The sequence below is a fragment of the Colobus angolensis genome, unplaced genomic scaffold, assembly GCF_000951035.1.
Source record: "Colobus angolensis palliatus isolate OR3802 unplaced genomic scaffold, Cang.pa_1.0 Scaffold531, whole genome shotgun sequence".
In the NCBI taxonomy this organism is placed as follows: domain Eukaryota; kingdom Metazoa; phylum Chordata; class Mammalia; order Primates; family Cercopithecidae; genus Colobus; species Colobus angolensis.
The window spans coordinates 124,485-145,676 of NW_012118833.1; the positions used below are offsets into that span (position 1 = coordinate 124,485).

At 42.2% G+C, this 21,192-nt stretch overlaps 1 protein-coding gene across 3 annotated transcripts in view; it reads right to left on the reverse strand.

The window, feature by feature from the left end:
* Positions 1-21,192, reverse strand: part of NUP93 (nucleoporin 93kDa) — a 119,306-nt gene that overhangs the window by 19,753 nt on the left and 78,361 nt on the right. For all 3 annotated transcript variants that reach the window (XM_011960996.1, XM_011960997.1, XM_011960998.1), the window contains 4 exons: positions 19,538-19,666; positions 7,368-7,442; positions 3,549-3,638; positions 1,251-1,390 (listed from right to left, as the gene is read on the reverse strand). In XM_011960996.1, the coding sequence (XP_011816386.1) occupies positions 1,251-1,390; positions 3,549-3,638; positions 7,368-7,442; positions 19,538-19,666 (434 nt within the window). The remainder of the gene's footprint in view (positions 1-1,250; positions 1,391-3,548; positions 3,639-7,367; positions 7,443-19,537; positions 19,667-21,192) is intronic.

The following is a 21,192-nucleotide window of genomic DNA, read 5'->3' on the forward strand; positions in this document are numbered from 1 at the left end:
AAAAAAAAAAAAAAAAAAAATTCCTAGAAGTTTTTGTATTGTATAAGAAGTTCTGACTCATTCTGCCGACTGGTAACGAGTAAATGCTACTACATATGTAGGTTCTTTATGGCTGAAGATTGATAAACCCAAAACTTAATCACAAAAATTCAGCCAACGCTTAGAAGAATTATTTTATAAACCCTTTATTTCTATACTAGGAGAATAAAAATCCATTTTGAGCTCCAGATTTTTCTTAACCAGGGAATGGAAGCTAGTAAGTGTAATGTGTCTGATGGTGTTCATTTCAGTAGCTCTCGTCTAATTAATACAGTATTTGGTATAAAAACCTATTCTCCGCTGTACCAAGTTTGAATTACCTCAGTAACATACAAGGAAATCTTCTGACTTCCTAAGGAAGTATTGTTTTATTGACAAAAGGCGATCTCACTGCAAGGCTGCTGGCAGGTGCAGAGGCTCAGTGGCAAAGGCCTGTAATTTTGCAAGTGTATTCAACTTGGCTTTCTCTTCTCAGGCCAGCAGGCAGGGGCCCAGTACCCTGTCTCTAAAATAAAGAGATTCTATTGCACACTCATGGCAATCCCTGCTGGCCAATTCAGAATTGGAAGGAGTATCCATAGGAAGGGATGATGGCATGGGTCCTACTAACGAAGGGAACAATACTTTGGGCACAAAGGCACTGCCACAAACCCCTCAGTGACCAGCTCTGATTGGTGAGGAAGTAGCAAAGAAACCCGGGCATAAATCACAGGCATTATCAGCTGGGAATGACCCTGACTTAGGGGAATTAACCGAGCAGAGTCAGAAAATAAGGGGAAAGGAGTTTTCCTAGGGTTTGAAGGTAGTAACATGCCTGGGAGTAAAATTAAAATGTGGAGAGAAAAAAAAAGAGCCTAAGGAGTAATGGCTGAACCACATTAGAAAAAGATTATGACCTAAGGCACTATGGCTTTATGTATTAAGAGACAGAGTGTGGAGAAAGAAAAAGGGAATTCGAACAGTGCTCACCTACCATGATTTTTTAATGTGTGATTTTTATTTTAACGTGTGACTGCAGAAACAGTCTTGGTAGGGAAGTAAAACAGGATTTCTGAAACAGGATCACAACTCTGAGCCTTGTTCAATTTAACATAATAAATCTTAAATTATACCAGCCACAGCACACTTAGCCTAAGGACAACTTAAGATCTGAGAAACAGTTGACTGCAAGGGATTTGAAAGCCAGCCCCACTGTGCTATTGCTACCTTACCTCTGCTCAAGGTACGCCAAGGCCTGCCTGACAAACTCCATGCGCACTTCCACACTGCTACGGTTCTTCAGGGCATCAGTTGCCGGTGTCAACAACACATCTGTCATTTGTTTTACCATGGTCCACATGTCAGAAATGCTCTGCACATAAACAAAACTGCATGTGACAATGCTGCAGGGTCAGAGAAATTATGTGGTTCTTCGTGGCACTCTGACCTCCAAGGCTGGCAGAGTAAGGTGCGGGATGAGGTTAATGTCATCTGTCTGTGACTGCTAGGCTTAGGCTCAGGGCAGAAGATGCGTCTCTGCTGGCCAGACTTCAGAGTTCCATCCACCGATAAGCACCCCCTACCCCTGCCCTGAGTTGGTTTTCATATCAATTACTATTCCAGGTCTGACATAACCACACACATAATTCAAACTACACACAAGTCACAAGAACACTGAATCTCAGCGGGTTATCCCTTCAGAGAGCAGGAATCCATTTACGGTCATCCAAAGTTCTAGGAGTTTAAACTCAAAGAGCTGCATTTCAGTCCTTACAAGGTTATCTGAGTTTCTAAAGGCTTAAAATAAGAGTTTAACCTAATAATACAGGTTTTCATCCTCCCAGAGACGCTCCAGGGGCCACCGCTTTTACCTTACTTGGTGAGTGTCACAGCCTCCCATTTTCCTTCCCACTCACTCTCTTCAAAAGATGCATCCCAGGAAAGGAGCGGGCGTTCTTTCCTCTGTGTTACCACCACACAGCTGGGACTCCCTCTCCCCAGAATCCTTCTGCCTGTAAATCGCTCCTTAAAAACAATGTGTTCCCTAAACCCTTGGCAATACTTTAAATGTATGAGTCCTTAGAGGATAGCACTGATTGGAGAAAAAGGTTTATACTTGTTCCAAAGCAAAAGAGAAAAGCCTGTTTTCATGGTCTCTCTCAAAAATTAAAACTTCAGACTGTCCAGACAAATGTGACTCTTCCTAGGTGGTGGAATGATTGGTGAAACTTGACTTTCTTCTTTAGATCTGTTTAGGTTATCTTATATTTTACTATTTAAAAAAATTAAGCTCGAGACCATCCTGGCCAACATGGTGAAACCCCATCTCTACTAAAAATACAAAAAATTAGCCAGCCATGGTGGCAGGTGCCTGTAGTCCCAGCTACTCAGGAGGCTGAGGCAGGAGAATTGCTTGAACCCAGGAGGCAGAGGCTGCAGTGAGCCCAGATCTCACCATTGCACTCCAGCCTGGGCAACAAGAGTGAAACTCCATCTCAAAAAAAAACAAAAAAAAAAAAAAAAAAAAAAAAAAAAAAAAAAAAAAAAAAATAAAGAAAAAAGAAAAAGAAAAAAAAAATTAAAAGTTAGGTACTTTTTTTTGAGACAGGGCCTCACTCTTTGTCACCCAGGCTGGAGTACACTGGCATGATCATGGTTCCCTGCAGCCTTGACCTCCCTGGACTCAGGTAATCCTCCCACCTCAGCCTCTCAAGCAGCTGAGACCACAGGTGCATACCACCACACCCGGTTAATTTTTCTATTTTTTGTGGAGAAGAGGTCTTGCCATGTTGCCCAAGCTGGTCTTGAACTCCTGGGTGCAAGCAATCCACCCACCTCGGCCTCAAAACGTGCTAGGGTTACAGGTGTGAGCCACCACACTGGGCTGAGCAAGTTTTTAAAAGACAAAAAAAAATCTGTGTATGGGTGCTTTCTTCCATAATAGCCTTCCCTCCTTTCTTCCTTCCTTCTAGCCACCTACCAAGTAGTCATCCATCCACCTTTTTTTTTTTTTTTAATTTTTTTGCCCCTTGGGGCAGAAAACTGGCCAGGAATAAGGGGTGAGGGAGGAGAATAAATAAAGGCAGTATATGTGTTTGTCAGAGGAACAGAACCAGTGGTACATAAAGAATGCTCACAAAAGTCCCACTTGAGTCAAGTTCGAGGGCTCACAGGTGTGAAAAGCCATCACCTTGACAATTTAGCTCTCATTAAGGAGTCTATTAGATTCCGTAAGGAGGGAAACTGGTAAGTGGGGAGTAAAAGCCTGATGAGACTTCAAAGCAAATACGGCTTGAAGAGAACTCTTGTGACTATCAATTGATACTGGCAGGGCCTTTTGAAGATACATTTTTAAAAATTCATCATCAAGAAAACCACCCAAAGTTATTTAAAATAAAACTCTGAGGAAGTTAACATTTCATTCCACAGAATGGGGTGTTTCCACAGCACATTTCAGCCAAGTCGGCAAGCTGCTAGCCCCATCAAAACACTGGACCCCGGTTTCTACTTGAGTTAGCTCTAGGTGCTACCTTATCATCCAGCTCTGCGACGGAAGAACAAAGGTCCCCCAGGTTAGGCTGCAGGTGTCCATTTACAATTTTCTCATTATAGATATAAATCTGAAATGATAAAAAGCAAAGTAAATGGCACAGTATCTACTTTCTCTTTTTAAAACCTCTTGAAGCAGGCAATGGCCAGCAGAAACTTCGGCCAACCTTTCCTTCCTTGGAGTGGCTGAGCCATGCACACTGGCCAGCTCCCCAGTTGTTCTGGGGCTGTGGATAACACACTAAAGCTAACTGCCACCCCACCTTCCAAACACCTGAGGAATGGGAGCAGTGGGGTCCAAGGGGAGAAGAACCACAGGCAGGTCTGTGCCTCTCTGTCCTAGTGAGGAAGCACCCAGGGAAGACAGGAGAATGGAAGGGGTCTGGCTGCTGCTTCCTAATAACCAAGGCAAAGGACTCAATTCTTTCAAAATGACTAAATGGCCCTGGTATAGGGTTCATGGATGGAGTGAGGAATGCTGGGTACTGCCTTCCTCCACAAGTGTTAGAATAGCAGGAGAGGCACATGTGGAATATCCATTTCTCCTGGAAAGAATCTCTGTTCTTCAGGTAAGATTTTCTTAAGGAAAATGAACTATGTGATATTTAAGCTATGGGAAAACCACTCTTACTTTGGATTTTATTTTCAAGGAGCAAAAATGATGATAGTAGAAATCGTAAATTCACTCTTCCAGATTTAGAACTAATTAAGTCCTACTACGGAAGTGAAACAGGACTTAACTAGTTAAGATTTAGAACTGGTTAAGCTCTAAATCTTAACTAGTTAGGTTCTAAATCTTCTTGTGAAGATTCTACTTTGTATAAATGAAGTCTTTGCTCTCGCAAAGTAGTGATGTTAGACAAATCACGACCCTGCTGAACTGTAGTTTCCTCTACGTTAAATGGGGAACATCAGTATCATTCATCTTCCAGGGCTATTATGAAGATTAAATGGTTTTGCTGGGCGCAGTGGCTCATGCCTGTAATCCCAGCACTTTGGGGGGCCGAGGTGTGTTGCAGGAAGTCAGGGACTCCGAACGGAGGGACCGGCTGAAGCCGCGGCAGAAGAACATAAATGTGAAGATTTCATGGACATTTATTAGTTTCCCAAATTAATACTTTCATAATTTCCTATGCCTGTCTTTAATCTCTTAATCCCGTCATCTTCGTAAACTGAGGAGGATGAATGTCGCCTCAGGACCCTGTGATTGCGTTAACTGCACACAAATTGTGTGCAGAGCATATGTGTTTGAACAATATGAAATCTGGGCATCTTGAAAAAAGAACAGGATAACAGCGATGTTCAGGGAACAAGAGAGGTAACTTTGAACTGGCCGCTGGTGAGCCAGATAGAGCTCCTCTTTCAAAAGCAAATACGAGAAATATCACTGAATTCTTTTTCTCAGCAAGGAGCATCCCTGAGAAAGAGAATGCGCCCTGAAGGTAGGCTTACAGAAGGCCCCTTTAAGGTGTGCCGTCTTTTATGGTCCAAGCTGAAGGGATGAAATAAGCCCCGGTCTCCTGTAGAGCTCTCAGGCATATTAGGACGAGGAAATTCCCGCCTAATAAATTTTGGTCAGACAGGTTGTCTGCTCTCAAACCCTGTTTCCTGATAAGATGCTATCAACAACAATGCGTGCCCGAAACTTTATTAGCAATTTTAATTTTGCCTCATCCAGTGGTCCTGTGATCTCGCCCTGCCTCCATTTGCCTTGTGATATTTTATTACCTTGTGAAGTACGTGATCTCTGTGACCCACACCCTATTCGTGCATTCCCTCCCCTTTTGAAAATCGCTAATAAAAACTTGCTGGTTTTACGGCTTGGGTAACATCACGGATCCTGCCGACATGTGATGTCTCCCCTAGACACCCAGCTTTAAATTTCTCTTGTGCTCTTTCCCTTTATTTCTCAAACCAGCCGAGACACTTAAGAAATAGAAAAGAACCCACATAAATATCGGGAGCGGGTTCTCCCGATAGAGGCGGGTGGATCACTTGAGGTCAGGAGCTCAAGACCAGCATGACCAACATGGTGAAACCCTGGTCTGTACTAAAAATACAAAAATTAGCCAGGTGTGGTGGTGCATGCCTGTAATCCCAGCTACTTGGGAGGCTGAGGCAGGAGAATCGCTTGAATCTGGGAGGCAGAGGCGGAGGCTTCAGTGAGCTGAGATCGCACCACTGCACTCCACCCTGGGTGAAAGAGCACGACTCTGTCTCAATCACCCAACCAACCAATCAATAAAATGGTTTTAAACCATGATGTAGTACTTATTCACTCAATGAGCATTTCTTACAGGCCTTCCTTTGCAAGGTACTATTCAACATGGGATATAAAGCTTCACTCTTTAGTGGAGAGGACAGCCGTGTAAACAGATACAATATTACGGTGTTGTATGTGCTATGAAATGTTAATGGCATCTTTAGTCTTTGCAGGTGTAGAAGATACAGTCTCTCTCTTCAGAAGCCTGTAATTCATCAGGCCTCTCTCCGGGGCAATAGAGGAGTCAGCCATACAATGAAGGTGACGAGTAAAGGATGCAGACGCACAGGGGGAATATAAAGAGAGAGGTATAAAATTGGAGCAGGAGGAAATAAATGAAGGCCAGTGGCAAAACATGAGGGGGTTGGAAGGAGAGGATCTCATGTGTGGGAAGTTGATGAAGCTGGGGGCTACAGCTGTCTGGAGTTTGAAGTGGCAATGGCACCCCAAAGAAGAGAGATTTTTAAAAAGACATTTAGAAAATTTCTCTCAAGAAAGGGTAAAAGAGGGACTTCTGATAATACCATCAGCTAACCAGGTAACTCAATTCATGTGGAACTCCACTGACTAAATAACTGGCAGCTGAAGAGAGGGACCCTGGTAAAAGAGCACAGGGTCTAACAGTTTCTCACTGCCTCCTGCTCACCTCCATAGCTGCTCTGTTTTTGCCTCCAACCACTCTCCTCCAGGCTGGAAGAGAATGAGGTGGGTAATGTTGAGGGCCATAAGTGGGACCCCTGGGTCCCCCTCAAAGAATCCGGGAGGTGATAATGGCTGAGCAGATATTCCTGGACCACTGCTGGTGGAGGATAATCTTAAGGGGATGAAGGCCCACTGCCCTCAATTCAAGAAACAGGAATATTTTTCCTTCTTTGTACTTTGTGGGGAAAAGCAGCAAATTACAATAAAGCACAAAGTCGGCTGGCACTGCTTTATTTAAAAACTCAATTCCAGGTTACGTATGGTCCTCAGGGTGGTTTCAGTCCAGCAGAATTCCTGTGCTTACCACAAAGCATCTCAATCCATATCCATATTATTGGACGGTCCTCATCTACAACCAGAAGGATGACCCCTTAAATATTATGAGCTTTTCTAGGACAACAGTGGTATTAAGTAGTGAATACACTATGCTTATCAAGACAGAAAAGCATTTAGAAAATTTCAACAAAGAGTGAAAAAAGGATTTGTTAATACCACCAGCCTACCAGGTAAGTCAGTTAATACAGAACTCCATTTGCTAAGCAGCGCAGTTACCTGAAGCTTTACTGTACCTGGGACTGTTGCCAAAAATGCATACTGAGATGCTGTGGTCAGTGTAAAGGACAGATTTCAATTTCCTCAAATCAAATGTGAGTAATTCTATTACCCTATTTGATAGAATTCTCCAGTGGCCTATGGTAAAATATTAACTAGTCCTCTAAATGAAAAAATACAACTTGCTTTCAGGGTTTGACTTTTACAAGTTTCTGTTTCCTTTTATTCTCTAGAGGTTCACAAAGGATTTTCCTGGCTTAATCCCCCCTGAGAGCACACTCACCTGCCGCGCATAGGCCATCTCAATGCTATCCAGAGAGCTTCGACCAGGGGGTCCCACATCACTGATGTAGCTTGGCTGTGGATAAATACACATTCAGAATCAGTTAGGGACAGTATTCAGCCATGTGAAGAAACAAAATCACATAAACATATTCTTGTCTTTAACAGAGCTGTCAAGAGTCTGTTTCCTAGTTAAGACTTCCTCAAAATGATGATTTTAGGAATTTCAATAACATGCAACTTTTACTGTGAACACATGAGAAGAGAGCAGGCATGGGACTGGATTAATTAAAAAAGAGTGAGGGGCTGGATAAACCCTATCGATATCTCAAGGACTGTTTCTGGAAATGTACATCTTTCCAACATTCTGTTTCAATCTCAAGCCTCCCCATGTCTTCACACTAGTGAGGCCATTGTTTTTATCAGTGGGCCTCTTTTTCATCAATCATATCAGGCAGTTGAGGGAAAGCAGTTTAGCGAGTCAAACACCTGATTCAGACATTTCCACACTAGAGTCCACAGTAAGACAACAGTTGCTGATTACTTTTCTGTTATCTGAAGATGTGAGACCAGTGCAAGTGGGACACTCATTCAGTTAATATTTGCTAAGTGTCTGCCACATGCACAGCTGTGTGTATATCCATCTCCATAAGAACAAAAACAAGCCAGCCTGCAAATCCTGTCCCCAAAGAGCTTACAATCTAAGAGGAGAGTCAGATAAAAATACAGTCATATATTACTTAACAATGAGGATAGGTTCTGAGAAATGCATCATTAGGAGGTTTCGTCATTGTATGGACTTCATAAAGTATACTTACACACACTAGATGGTTTAGCCCACTCCACACCTACGCTGTATGCATAGCTTATTGCTCCTAGGCTACATACCTGTACAACCTATTACTATACTGGATACTGTAGGCAACTGTAACACAATGGTAAGTATGTATATATATAACCATAATTAAATATAGAAAAGGCACATAAAAATATGATATAAACTTATGAAGCCAGCCACCATCACACATGCAGTGAATGACTGTGTATGAAAAAAGTTTCAGTCTTTTTTAAGAAAGAATATTCATCTTTAGTTAAGCTTATTCCTTCTGTAAAGAAATACAGATCAAAATTAGGTAAATTCTTAAGTTCCCACTGATTAGTTTGTACTGTAGCATAGCAGAGATCAAATTCTTTAAGCTTATCTCATTTATTAAAAAAAGCTGAATGTTCTATACACTAAAATCTAAAAATAAATCAGTTTAAACTAGGCTTTCTGTGAAACCAATGGGGATGATAACAGCCAAGCTTCCCAGCACTATGAAGCTGGTAAAAGGAAGAGTACAGTGGGCATACACCAGGAGTCGGGAAGAGAGAGAAGTGGAGTTATCAGAAAGGCAGTATGAAGCCCTCGGTTCTGGAGAATGAACACTGGACTGTCAAGGACGCCTGGGTTCTAGGAGGGCCACTTCACTCCCTGGCTTTGGGTTCTGGAGCAAAGCACCTCCTCAGATTCCCATAGTCAAATGAAGGGGCTATCCTAGATGATCTTGAGAGGTCCCCTCAGCTCTGATCTCCAACTATCACTGGCATTAAAAGAGCTTAAACAGTTCACTAATCTTGGTAGATGCTGCTGGCTGGTCCAGTGACCATTCCCAATTCCTACTTCTCACATCTTTACCCTCTGCCACCTTTCAAACTGGCATTTAGAGTTATCAGGTTGGTGCAAAAGTGATTGCGGGTTTTGCCATTACTTTCAATGGCAATCACTTTTGCACCAACCTAATAAATGTACCCAATAGTGTGCTGGTAAATGTTTTTTAACAGCCAGCTTGTGGGAAAAGGGATGATGGGTAGCATTTGCTGGTGTCTGTGGTTTAAATTCTCCCACCATGGCAGATTTCAAGCTATTCAAGGCGATATCAACTAGATTGCAAATTCCTTGAAAATTTAACAATAGGTTCTCATGTGCTGATCCCTATAAACCATTGAATATATCCTTTTCCAGAATCTACTACAGCAAGGAATGACACACCCTAGTTCTAGCCAGTAAGATGAAAACACAAGCCTGCTAGTATACTTGGGGACAGCTTCTGCTTTTATTGGTTGGAGGGTTGAGGCAGGGGGACTGTCATGGCTCTTCAGCTCTCTCCCCTTCTTTCTGCCTTGAATGCAAACATAATGTCTAGAGCTCCTACAGCCATCTTGTGAACCTAAAGTAGGTGGATGTGCTAGAGAGGGTAGTGTACCAGGACAGAAAGGTATTGGGTCCCTGACGGCATTGCAGAACAACTGGATTAACATCAACACTCTCCACACCTGCAGACATCTTGGTAGGTGAGAAATATACACCCTTATTCAAGCTGCTAAAGCTCAAGGTTTCCACTACTCATAGCTAAAAGCATTCCTACCTGAAACACAGATTTAATTAAAAAACCACTGGGTTACAATAATAACAATAGCTATTAATGAGCACTTACTATGTGCCAAGCACTGTTTGAATTTCCATGTTATTAACTCCACAACCCTATGTAGTAGGTACTTTTATGTATTTATCCATCTTACAGGTGAAGACACAAAGGCACACACAGAGGTGAAGCAATTTGCCCAAGTTCACTTCAGTAGGAAGCAGCTGCTTGAATCCAGTCTGGCACCACACTCTGTACTCTTTGCCACTGCTCTATCCTGCCTGCCAGGGCAGCCCAGGGTAACTCTCCAAGAACAGTTATCAGAGAACAGTAGAGGAGGGAGGAGGGAGGAGGGAGGAGGAGGAAGAGGAGTAAGAAATCCTGGATCCACTACTTATAACAATGTGACCTGGAGCATATTGCTCCCTTTAAGCTTCAGTTTCCTTAGCTGTAAAGCAAGGGGTGGTAATGGTATCCACCACATAGGATTGGGATGAAGGTTAAATGGGGACAAAAATAGTATGAATCCCTACCTCACAGCACTGTTGTGAGGAATAAGTGGAAGACCTCAACACAGTGCCCAACATATGGTCAATAAATGCTAGCTGTTATCACTTTATAAACAAAAAGAAACCACCACAACGAACACAGGAGCAAATCCTACGCTCAACAACAACGGACAGATATGGACACCTCAGAAATATGACCTAAAGTATTCTACTTTGTGCAGGCTGAAAGTCTCATTTTGTTTTTCTACAATGAATACACATTCCTGGTTTGATGGAAGCCCCTCCACAGCCAGGGCATTTTATACTTCTGGACTCATTCTGAGTATTCCCATTAACACTGTATTAAAGACTGTTCTCTAAGACAGCCACCTTTCTAAAACAGAGCTATCCAAAAGCTGGAGATTCCACAGTCTTTTTACAGGACACAGCACTAAGCCTGTTAATTCCAGTAACTTAGTCAAGGAGAATAAACAAAGAAATGAAAAGGAGAACAGCACTAAAGCATTTTTGCAAGGACACAGTTGTTGTGGTTAAATATACATGAACAGCCTTGAGAAATACTTTCCAGTGCTAAAAACCTAATTTTTAAAATTATCCATTTAAAAAGTAGTTGGGTTTCAGCCTTCAAATTTCCATTTAAATTAATTTTGCTTAATGCTCTTGTTTTCAAAGGTACCTATCCTTCAGTTGCCCTTGACCAAGCCGCTATTTCACCACACATAAAGTCAATTATCCACAAGAGGATGTGTACATGCACATTCCTGAACAGAGGAACCGGCAAATATTTAGCTGGAATTCCACAGCCAGGGACTGCCTGAGGGCTGGGAAAGCCACCAATCTCTGGGGTTCTCTGCAGTGGGGTTTGGCGGAGCCATAGCAAGGACGACAAGACAAGATGACAGGAGCAGGGAGCCAGAGATCAAAAGAGCAGGGAAGATGACAGGGTTTCTTCTTTTAGAGGAAAACAAGCAGCTCACCCAGGAGTCTGGAGACGTATATGTGGAAAAACAGCAGCTTCTGGGAGCACAAACTGAGAAAGGTCTCATCAGAGTACATGGTGTTCCCAAGACAGCCATTCCAGGACAGGATGGGGATAGAAAGTGGCAGGAGGGAACCGCAAACTTTTATTAAGCACCTACTATTGTACAAAGTGTATCCAGGGATGCATAAAAATCTTTTCCAAGGAAAGCATATTCTAGTTAGAAAAAAATGAAATGCAGGCAGGGCGTGGTGGCTCATGCCTGTAATCTCAGCACTTTGGGAGGTTGGGGGCAGGTGGATCGCTTGAGTCCAGGAGTTCAAGATGAGCCTGGGTGACATGGCGAAACCTGTCTCTACAAAAAACAAAAACAAAAATTAGCTGGGTGTGGCGGAGTGCGCCTGTAGTCCCAGCTATAATACTTGGGAGGCTGAAGCGAGAGGATCACTTGAGCCTGGGAAGTGGAAGTTGCAGTGAGCTGAGATTGCGTCACCGTATTCCAACCTGGGTGACAGAGACCCTGTCTCAAAGGTGGGGGAGAAAAAGAAAAAAAGGAATGCAACTAGCACTCCTAGTAAAATGAATATAGGGTCGTAAGAAAATATGATGATGCTGCAGATGGAAAAGAATTTAACCTCTAAGTGGAACGTTTTGGCTTTATGTAAGCAAAATGGAAACACGGTGATTAATTCACAATAGTTAGCTTTAAAATATGTATGCAAAAGTCCAGTACTACCAGGAAAAAAACACCAACCAGGGACCAGAGAGGACGAGGGTCCTAAATGCAACCCAGCTAATAATTTTGTGACCTTATTAACCCTACTAATGACTATGTGACCATGGACAAAATGAGAAGAATACCTAGGCCACACATAGGCTGGAACACTATTATAATTACTAAAAAACAACAGACACCTACGTGTACCAACCTAGGAGAAGTTGTAAAATATGTAAAACAACATAATGCAAAATTATAGGAATATATAACATGATATCTACTTGTGATAATAAATCGATAAGATATACAAATGTGCATGTAAGCACCTGGGAGAAACTGGAAGGGTGTGCATCACTGACAGGTTGTGTTTGGGTGCAGGATGGGAAGAGCAGCAGAGTGGGTCTACACTTCTCTACTGTCAGAAGAGCACACAAGATCAGACAGTTTGTGTATGATACATCATGACAATAAAATCAAGGGCCTGTTGAGTTGAGGTTTTTAAAAAATCTTTTTGAAAGAGCAGCAGAGCACTTTCTATACCTGAACTCCTACTCAAACCCCTAACAGGTAAACTGGGTCCATCCCCAAGGAAACTGCTAGGGAGTCACAAAATACAGTTCAGAATCCTATGGTCTGTAGTTTTCAAACTGCTAGTTCACATTCTACTGTATTTCATTTCATCTAATAGTCCACCTATTGTAAAACACTGTCATTTTATGTATCACTAAGATATTTTAAAATGCTGTTAATGATATACTACTGAATTTAAGACATATCCTGATTTGAGAGATGTTGAGATGTAAAATAGATGCATGACTGAGAAGTGATGGAATATAGTATTAAGATAGTTATCAAAATTAGAGACTATGTTCAACATACACTGTTCACATATCATAGTGTGAAATGTTACCATCATTATCTACACTAAGCCACAGTTCAGCTTCTCTAATGAGCCTATTTCTTGCTGAGTCATTTTCCAGACAATACATTAAGGGATTGCCCATTGACTATGTCTAATATCACAAAGCAGTCACTAGACTACACTCAGGTTAAATTTACCTTTAAATGTTGTTTTAAAAATTGGCTAAGGTACATCATGGATTCCCCAAACTGCTCAAATCTTGCATGCTGTCGTGCAAGCCTCAACAGGGAAGTTCTTCCTCACGCTAAGCAGATACAAAACTGGGATGCGAGGATTCGTAGCCAGGGGTCTCATTTTTGTTTCAAAGCATATTATTTTTATTCACACCACAAACTTAAAGAGTTAGTAACAATCTTTCAATTCCTACTTCCCTCAAAAAAAAAATACCCTTTTCTTCCAATGATATCCTAAGGAAATTAATTTCCCAAATTGACTCTATGCTACTGAAGCATCATTTCCTTTATTAAAACTTGCTAGGGGGGCTGGGCATGGTGGCTCACGCCTGTAATCCCAGTACTTTGGGAGGCCGAGACGGGCGGATCACAAGATCAGGAGATCCAGACCATCCTGGCTAACACAGTGAAACCCCGTATCTGCTAAAAATACAAAAATTAGCCGGGTGTGGTTGCGGGCGCCTGTAGTCCCAGCTACTTAGGAGGCTGAGGCAGAAGAATGGTGTGAACCCGGGAGGCGGAGCTTGCAGTGAGCCGAGATTGCACCACTGCACTCCAGCCTGGGCAATAGAGCAAGACTCTGTCTCAAAAAAAAAACTTGCTAGGAACAGATATTACCAATGTCTCCTTTAGAAGGAACTGGGGGAAACTCCTATCATTGGAAGGCATGGGGGAAAATCATGTTTCAGAAACCACTATATCCTAGCATACATTTTGCTAAGGAAAAAAAAAAGAGTTTTGAGCCTCTCTTTATATTAAATTACCCAAATTTGGACATTTTCCTTCAAGTGCTAAGGTCAGCTCAAAATGATGTGAAACTGCCTTCTTAACTAATGACTCTGTATTCCAATGACCTTATTCCTGACAATAAGGTGCCCAGAAAAGAATGTTTTAGATATCGTCATACTCCTTTAATTATCTCCTCTATTTATATTCAAAGATTTTTTTGATTCCTAACGATACTTTATAAATCAAGGAAAACACTTAAAAAGGGATGGATCCATATCAAAATGATTAAAGTAAAAATGTGTATCTTACCAAACACCAACAATCGCACAAAGAATGCTAGAATGTGCTGATTGTGTACACTATGCTAGGCACCGGGCTGGCCACTTTACATATTCTACATTCCTTACAACAACAGTTTTTCAAGAAAGGCATTTCATGGCCAGACACAGTGGCTCACACCTGTAATCCCAGCACTTTGGGAAGGGGAGGAGGGTAGATCACTTGAGGTCAGGAGTTCGAGACCAGCCCGGCCAACGTGGTGAAACCCCATCTCTACTAAAACTACAAGGATTAACTGGGCATGGTGGCACACGCCTGTAATCCCAGTTATTCAGGAGGCTGAGGTGGGCGGATCACAAGATCATGAGAATCACGTCACTCCACTCCAGCCTGGGTGACACAGTGAGACTCTGTTTCAAAAAAAACAACAAAAAAAATGATATTTCATAATGAGGAAGCCCAGGCTTGGGGACCCAAAGCCTGCTGAATACCAAAACCCGTCTTTTATGCCTTTTACGTTGTGTAGTCTCCTATAAAGAGGGTGGACAAAGTGTCTGTCCATGTGAAGATATCACCTTTCCATTCTTTTGAAGGAAATTATATAGAAAAGGCCTATAAAAACACAAGGTTCCACAAACACACTGGAATGGACAGAAACATCACTGTGGCAAAGATATGGAACAAATGGAATTCTCACATACTGCTGGTGGGAGGGTACACCAATACAACCATTTTGGAAAACAGTTTGGCAGTATCTACTAATGCGGAACATATGCATACCCTCTGGTTCAGCAATTCCCCTCGTAGGTGTACCCAACAGAGATATAAATATGTGCTCACCAAAACACAAAAATGCTCACAATAGCACTATTTATAAAAGAACTGGAAACTACTCAAAGGTTCACCAATACTAGAATGGATAAACAAATTGCAGTTATACTATTTAGCCATGAGAATGAATGGCTTAAAAGTACATCCAATAGTATACAAAAGGTTACATAAAAGCACCTAGAAACAACAGCAGATATTGTATGACTCCATTTACGTAAAGTTCAAAAACAGGCAAAATTAATTTATGATACTGGATGTCAAGACAGTGGTTTCCCTTGTTGATAGGGGTAATGACCAGAAAGGACCACAAAGAGGATTTCTGGGGTGCTGGTAATGTTCTGTTTCCTCATCTGGGTGTGTTTCATTTGTGATGATTGAGTTGTACAATTAAAAAAAATTTTTTTATTTTTTGAGACAGAGTCTCACTGTGTTGCCCAGGCTGGGTGTACAGGCTGTGGTACAGTGGTGCGATCACAGCTCACTGCAGCCCCAACCTTCTGGGTTCAAGCAATCCTCCCACCTGAGGCTCTTGAGTAGCTCAGACTACAGGAGCATGTAACCATGTCCAGCTAATTAAAAAAATTCTTTTTGTAGAGACGGGGTCCCACTATGTTGCCCAGGCTGGTCTCAAACTCCTGGACTCAAGTGATCCTCCTGCCTCAGTGTCCCAAAATGCTGGGATTACGGGCGTAAGCCACTGCACTCAGCCTGAGTTGCATACTTACGTCTGCGCACTTTTCCATATATACGTTATACATCAGGAAAAAAGTTCAAACAACAAACAACAAAATCTGTAAGATTCCAGAAAAGGGCAATTCCCCGGATAATCTGAAGAAAGACCTATATGCATCACTTGCCAACATTTACAAACTATCTACTCTGCCAGGTGTCACAATAGAGAATAGCAAAAGCATAGATAACTCCCTTCCAAGGGGACTTGAGGTCAAGTAAGAAGAGTCTACTAAACAGACTATTCTATTTTTAAGAGAAGAGCAATCAAGAAAGAACATCCCATTATCAATTTATAATTACTTCCAAATCCCAATACAGAACACAACCTATTAACACCATTTTTAAAAGTGAAGTTTATAAAACCATGAGCTGTTCTAATTATTTGCTCAGATTCACAAAGAATTGAGAAAGAAACATTAGGCTGACCAACGATATTATACATTTGTTCTTCGTTCCCAAAGACTCTGATTTCAGTCTGAAATCTTTAAGTCTAAGAAATATGGGACAGGGTCCTTAATGAGCAATTTCCCAACACAATGACTTTGGCATCTATTTATTTGGGGGCTAGTTTAATAAACAAAACCAAACCAAAAACCTTGGTGTTTAAATCAGGAACAAACCAGGAATAGATATCGGATGTGCAGTTACCCTTTGCCAACCTACATATCCTTGACCTAGACCTCAGTAGAGTAAGAGTCCATAGGCCAACCATCCTGGGTCTTACCAGCATATTATGTGTCTCTCTGAGCCTCAGTTTTCTTATCTTGATGTGCAAAAAGAATCTTAGCTACTCATGAAATAACTTGAGGGAAAAAAAAAAGATTTATCAGGAAGCACTGATATTACCTGAAAACATCTAGCACTATAATTTTTGTAACATAATTTTTGTAACATAATTTTAAATCTTCACCTCTAAATTACATGAAACTGCTTTTTAAAAGACAATAGGGAATGGCTATTATGGGTCAGGTGCTTTATATTATCACTATCTTCCCCAATAATCTCATTTCAATCAGTAAAGACCCTGAAGGTCTGCAGGGTTAATTAAATAACTTGGACAAAGCCTCAGAACTAGTCACCCTGAACTGGAAAAGCTAGGAAAAAGCCCAGGGCTGTCCTTCCTCAACACCTGGGTGGTAAATATGTGGCAAGCCCTGGCTCCCTCTGGCACAAGGCAAAAATCACAGATAAAGGGAGACACTCTTTTTTGCTGCTCCTGGATGTAGCCTCAAAATCCCTCTCAGGAAAGATCTCTGGGATACATGAAGGGAAGAAAGAAAAAATGCAAAACAGAGCATGCAGTAGCTAATGTTTGTGTAAGAAGGAATGGGGATAAGCATATACAGTCTCATATACTTGTATAAAGACACTGCAAATTTACACAAGAAAGTACTAATAGTGATTACCTATGGGGAAGACAAAGGGAGAAGAGAATAGGGTATTTGGGGACAAGGTGCTTTAATATTTGAATCATACAACCACACTGCATATATATACATATTTATATTTTGAGATGGAGTCTCGCTTTGTCGTCAGGCTGGAGTGCAGTGGTGGGATCTCAGCTCACTGCAACCTCCGACTCCCCTGGTTCAAGCGATTCTCCTGCCTCAGCCTCCCGAGTAGCTGGGATTACAGGCACATGCCACCACGCCCAGCTAATTGTTGTATTTTTAGTAGAGACCAGGTTTCACCATGTTGGCCAGGATGGCCTCGATTTCCTGACCTCGTGATCCGCCCTCCTTGGCCTCCCAAAATGCTGGGATTACAGGCGTGAACTACCGCACCTGGCCACACTGCTTATATTTTCAAATTTTAAAAAGGGAAAAAAATCTCAGCTTAGCACTACTGCCAGTCAATTACCACTGGCAATTAAGAAAAGGACTACTTAACATAACCATTCTAAAATACACTGTTTCAATATATCCCTAATACTTGAGCTAGCATGAAGTTAGCTACAGTCAAATGATTCACTCAACAAATATTTCCTGAGCATCAGTGTTCCAGGGACTCTTCTAGGCACTGGAGATAAAGGAATAAACAAAACAAAGATCCTTATCTTCAATAAGCTTACATTCTAATGGGAGAAAGAGACAATATAAAGACATAAAACATATACTATGGCACACAGAAGGATGTGCCAAAAAGAAAAAGCTGTCAGCAAGAGAAAGGGATATGCAAAGTGTTGAATAAGAAGGGGATGATTTGGATTTTAGGGCCTTGGAAGAAGGTCTGAGATGGCACTGGGTAAATATTTGAAGGAAGTGAGAGAGACTGCTATGCAGTCCTTTGGGGGAAGAGCATTCCTGGCAGAAGCAATAGGAAGCGCAGAGGACCAGAGGGAGAAGCAGGGCTACCAGGTTTGCTGAAGCAACCTGTCAGGTGCCCATTCAGCTAGTGCAGCAAGAGCAATGGGGAAAGCAGCACAAGATGAGCTTGGAGAGGCAACAAGACTGGCAACAAGACTAGGTCTGTAGGGACCCACATGTCAAAGTGAGATTTTGGTTTTCATTCTGTGTGAGATGAGAGTCACTGAAGGGTTCTCAGCAGAGAAGTGACACAATCTAACCTGTCCTTTAAGTTGTGTTCTTGCTGCTGTGTTGAGAAGAGACTGTAGCAGCATGCAACAGCAAAAGCACAAAGACCAGAGTGGTCAGCAGCCTCTAAGATGGCCCCAATAACTCCCACTTCCTGGTAGTCAAGCCCTTGCATAATCCTCTCCCCTGGAGTGTAGGCTGGATTTAGTGACTTACTTCTGACCAACAGAGGTGGGATACTATTTTTAAGTTACAGAAAGATGATAGTTTCTGTCTTGGGGGCTCTTTAGCTCTCCCTCGGACCCCTTCCCTCTTGTTCTAGGGGAAGCAAGCGATCATGCTGTGAGCAGCACAATATAGAGGCTCATTTGAAAAGAAAATGAAGTCTGCAGCCAAGAGTCAGAGAGGACCTAAGGCTTGCCAACAGCCATATGAATGACCTTGCGAGTAGATGCTTGTTGCATCTAGCCTTGAAATGAGTGCAGCCTTGGCCAATACCCTGATTGCGCCTAGAGACCCTGAGCAAGAAATAACCACTTGTTTTCAACAAACCAAGTTTGCAGTAATCTGTTACATGGCAATAACAACAAACAGTTAGGAGGCCAATTCAACTATCCAAGCAAGAGATGACAGTGATTTGTACCAGAGTGTTAAAAATGGAGGCAGTGAGAAGTGGTTGGATTCTGGGTATATTTTAAGGCAGGGTTAACTGGATTTGTCAACATGTGAGAGAGACTGGGTGTGAAATGGGCAAGATGGAGAGGACAAAAGTGAGGCTGAGGTGTCTGATTTGAGCAAGTGAAAAACTGGAACTGCCATTTATAAAGATAGGGAACTCTGTGAGAAGAGAAGGAGGATAGGGAGGGAGTTGCTATCATGACTCAATTCTGGACATACTTAACCTGTGATGGCAATGAGACATACAAGCAGTGCCAAGAAGGCAACTAGATAAATTAACACTGGCTAGATAAATTAACAGATAAATTAACACTAAGGTTCAAGGCTGCAGGCGTAAATCTGAAACTCTTTGACACAGAGATGATAGGTATTTAAAGCCCCAAGCCCAGACGAAATCACAGGACAGTGACTGAGAGAGAAACTGAAGAGGTCAAGGACTGAGCCCTGGGACACTCAAACCGATAGAGGTCAGGGAATTTGAGGAAAGCTCAGCAAAGGAGACTGAGTAGAAGCAGGCAGACATGTTGGAGGAAGTCCAGGCAAATGTGGCATCCTAAAAGCTAAGAAAGTGTTTCAAGAGGAAGACAGTGATCCACTGTGCCAAAAATACTAGTCAAGTAGACAAGCATTCTTTGACTTCATGTTTTTATTAAGAGTAGTTTATCTTTTGCATTCAAGCTACCTCGTTTTCTTGAGTAAAGTCGAGGGCATCTTCTCCTGATGCCAGCAGTGTGTGCAGAATTCGCTGTTTCACTTGCTCCCACTCGACCAACATTGACTCTCGATGGTACTCCTCCGCCATGCCGAAGGTCTGTCAGAAAGGAACAGAGAACAATGACCCTCAGGAAAAAAACAAAACAAAACATGGTTTCTTTTAAGACCCAACAGAAACCTAAAGCCCTCCAGACCGACCACTTCTCCATAGGTAGAGAAAAAGCAATCTACTTTAAAAATTATCTTTAAAGAATTTACTGGCTGAGCATGGTGGTTCACAACTGTAATCCCAGCATTTTGGGAAGCCAAGGGAGGCAGATTGCTTGAGCTCAGGTGTTCGAGAGCAGCCTAGGCAACATGGCAAAACCCTCTCTACAAAAAATTAGCTGGGCACAGTGGTGTGCACCTGTAGTCCCAGCTACTTGGGAGACTGAGGTGGGAGGATCACTTGAGTCCAGGAAGTCGAGGCTGCAGTGAGCTGTGATCGCAACATTGCACTCCCTCCTGGGTGACAGAGCAAAACCCTGTCCCAAAACAAAACAAACTGCACTCCAACCTGGGCAACAGAGCAAGACCTTGTCTCCAAAGAAAAAATTAAATAACCTTACTGACAACTGTTTGCAACATACCCTATTTCACTGAGTATCTGGGATTACAGGCGCCCGCCACCATGCCTAGCTAATTTTTATATTTTTAGTAGAGATGGGGTTTCACCATGTTGGCCAGGCTGGTCTCAAACTCCTGACCTCAGGTGATCTGCCCACCTCAGCCTCCCAAAGTGCTGGAATTACAGGTGTGAGCCATGGTGCTCAGCCCATATAAACCATTTTAAAGTGTCTAGTTCAGTGGTATTAAGTACATTCTCACTGTTGTGCAACCATCACCACCATCTCTTAGCTCCTGGCAACCACCACTCTACTTTCTGTTTCTGTGAATTTGACTACTCAAGGTACCTCACATAAATGGAATCATACAGTATTTGTCTTTTTGTGAGTGAAATAGGCCAGAGACAATCAGCATAATGTCCTTAAGAGTTGTAGCAAGTGTCAGAATTTCCTTTCTTTTTAAAGCTGAAAAATATTCCATTGTATGAATATACCATTTTCTTTATCCATTCATTCACTGATGGACACCCGAGTTGCTTCCACTTCTTGGCTTTTGTGAATAATACTATAAACGTGGGTGTACAAATATCCCTGCTTTCAATTCTTCTGGGTATACACTCAGAAGTGGAACTGCATGGTAATTTTATTTTTAATTTTGTGAGGAACCTCCATACTATTTCCATAGAGGCTGTACCATTTCACATTCCTACCTGCAGTGCACAAGGTTTTCAATTTCTCCACATCCTCACTAACACTTAATAACGTTTTTTTCAGGCCACACATGGTGGCTCATCCCTGTAATCCCAGCACTTTTGGAGGCCGAGGCAGGCAGATCACTTGAGGTCAGGAGTTCAAGACCACCCTGGTCAACATGGTGAAACCCTACTACTACTAAAAATACAAAAATCAGCTGGGTGTGGTGGTGCATGCCTGTAATCCCAGCTATTTGGGAGGCTGTGACATGAGAATCACTTGAACCCAGGAGGCAGAGGTTGCAGTGAGCTGTGATTGCACCACT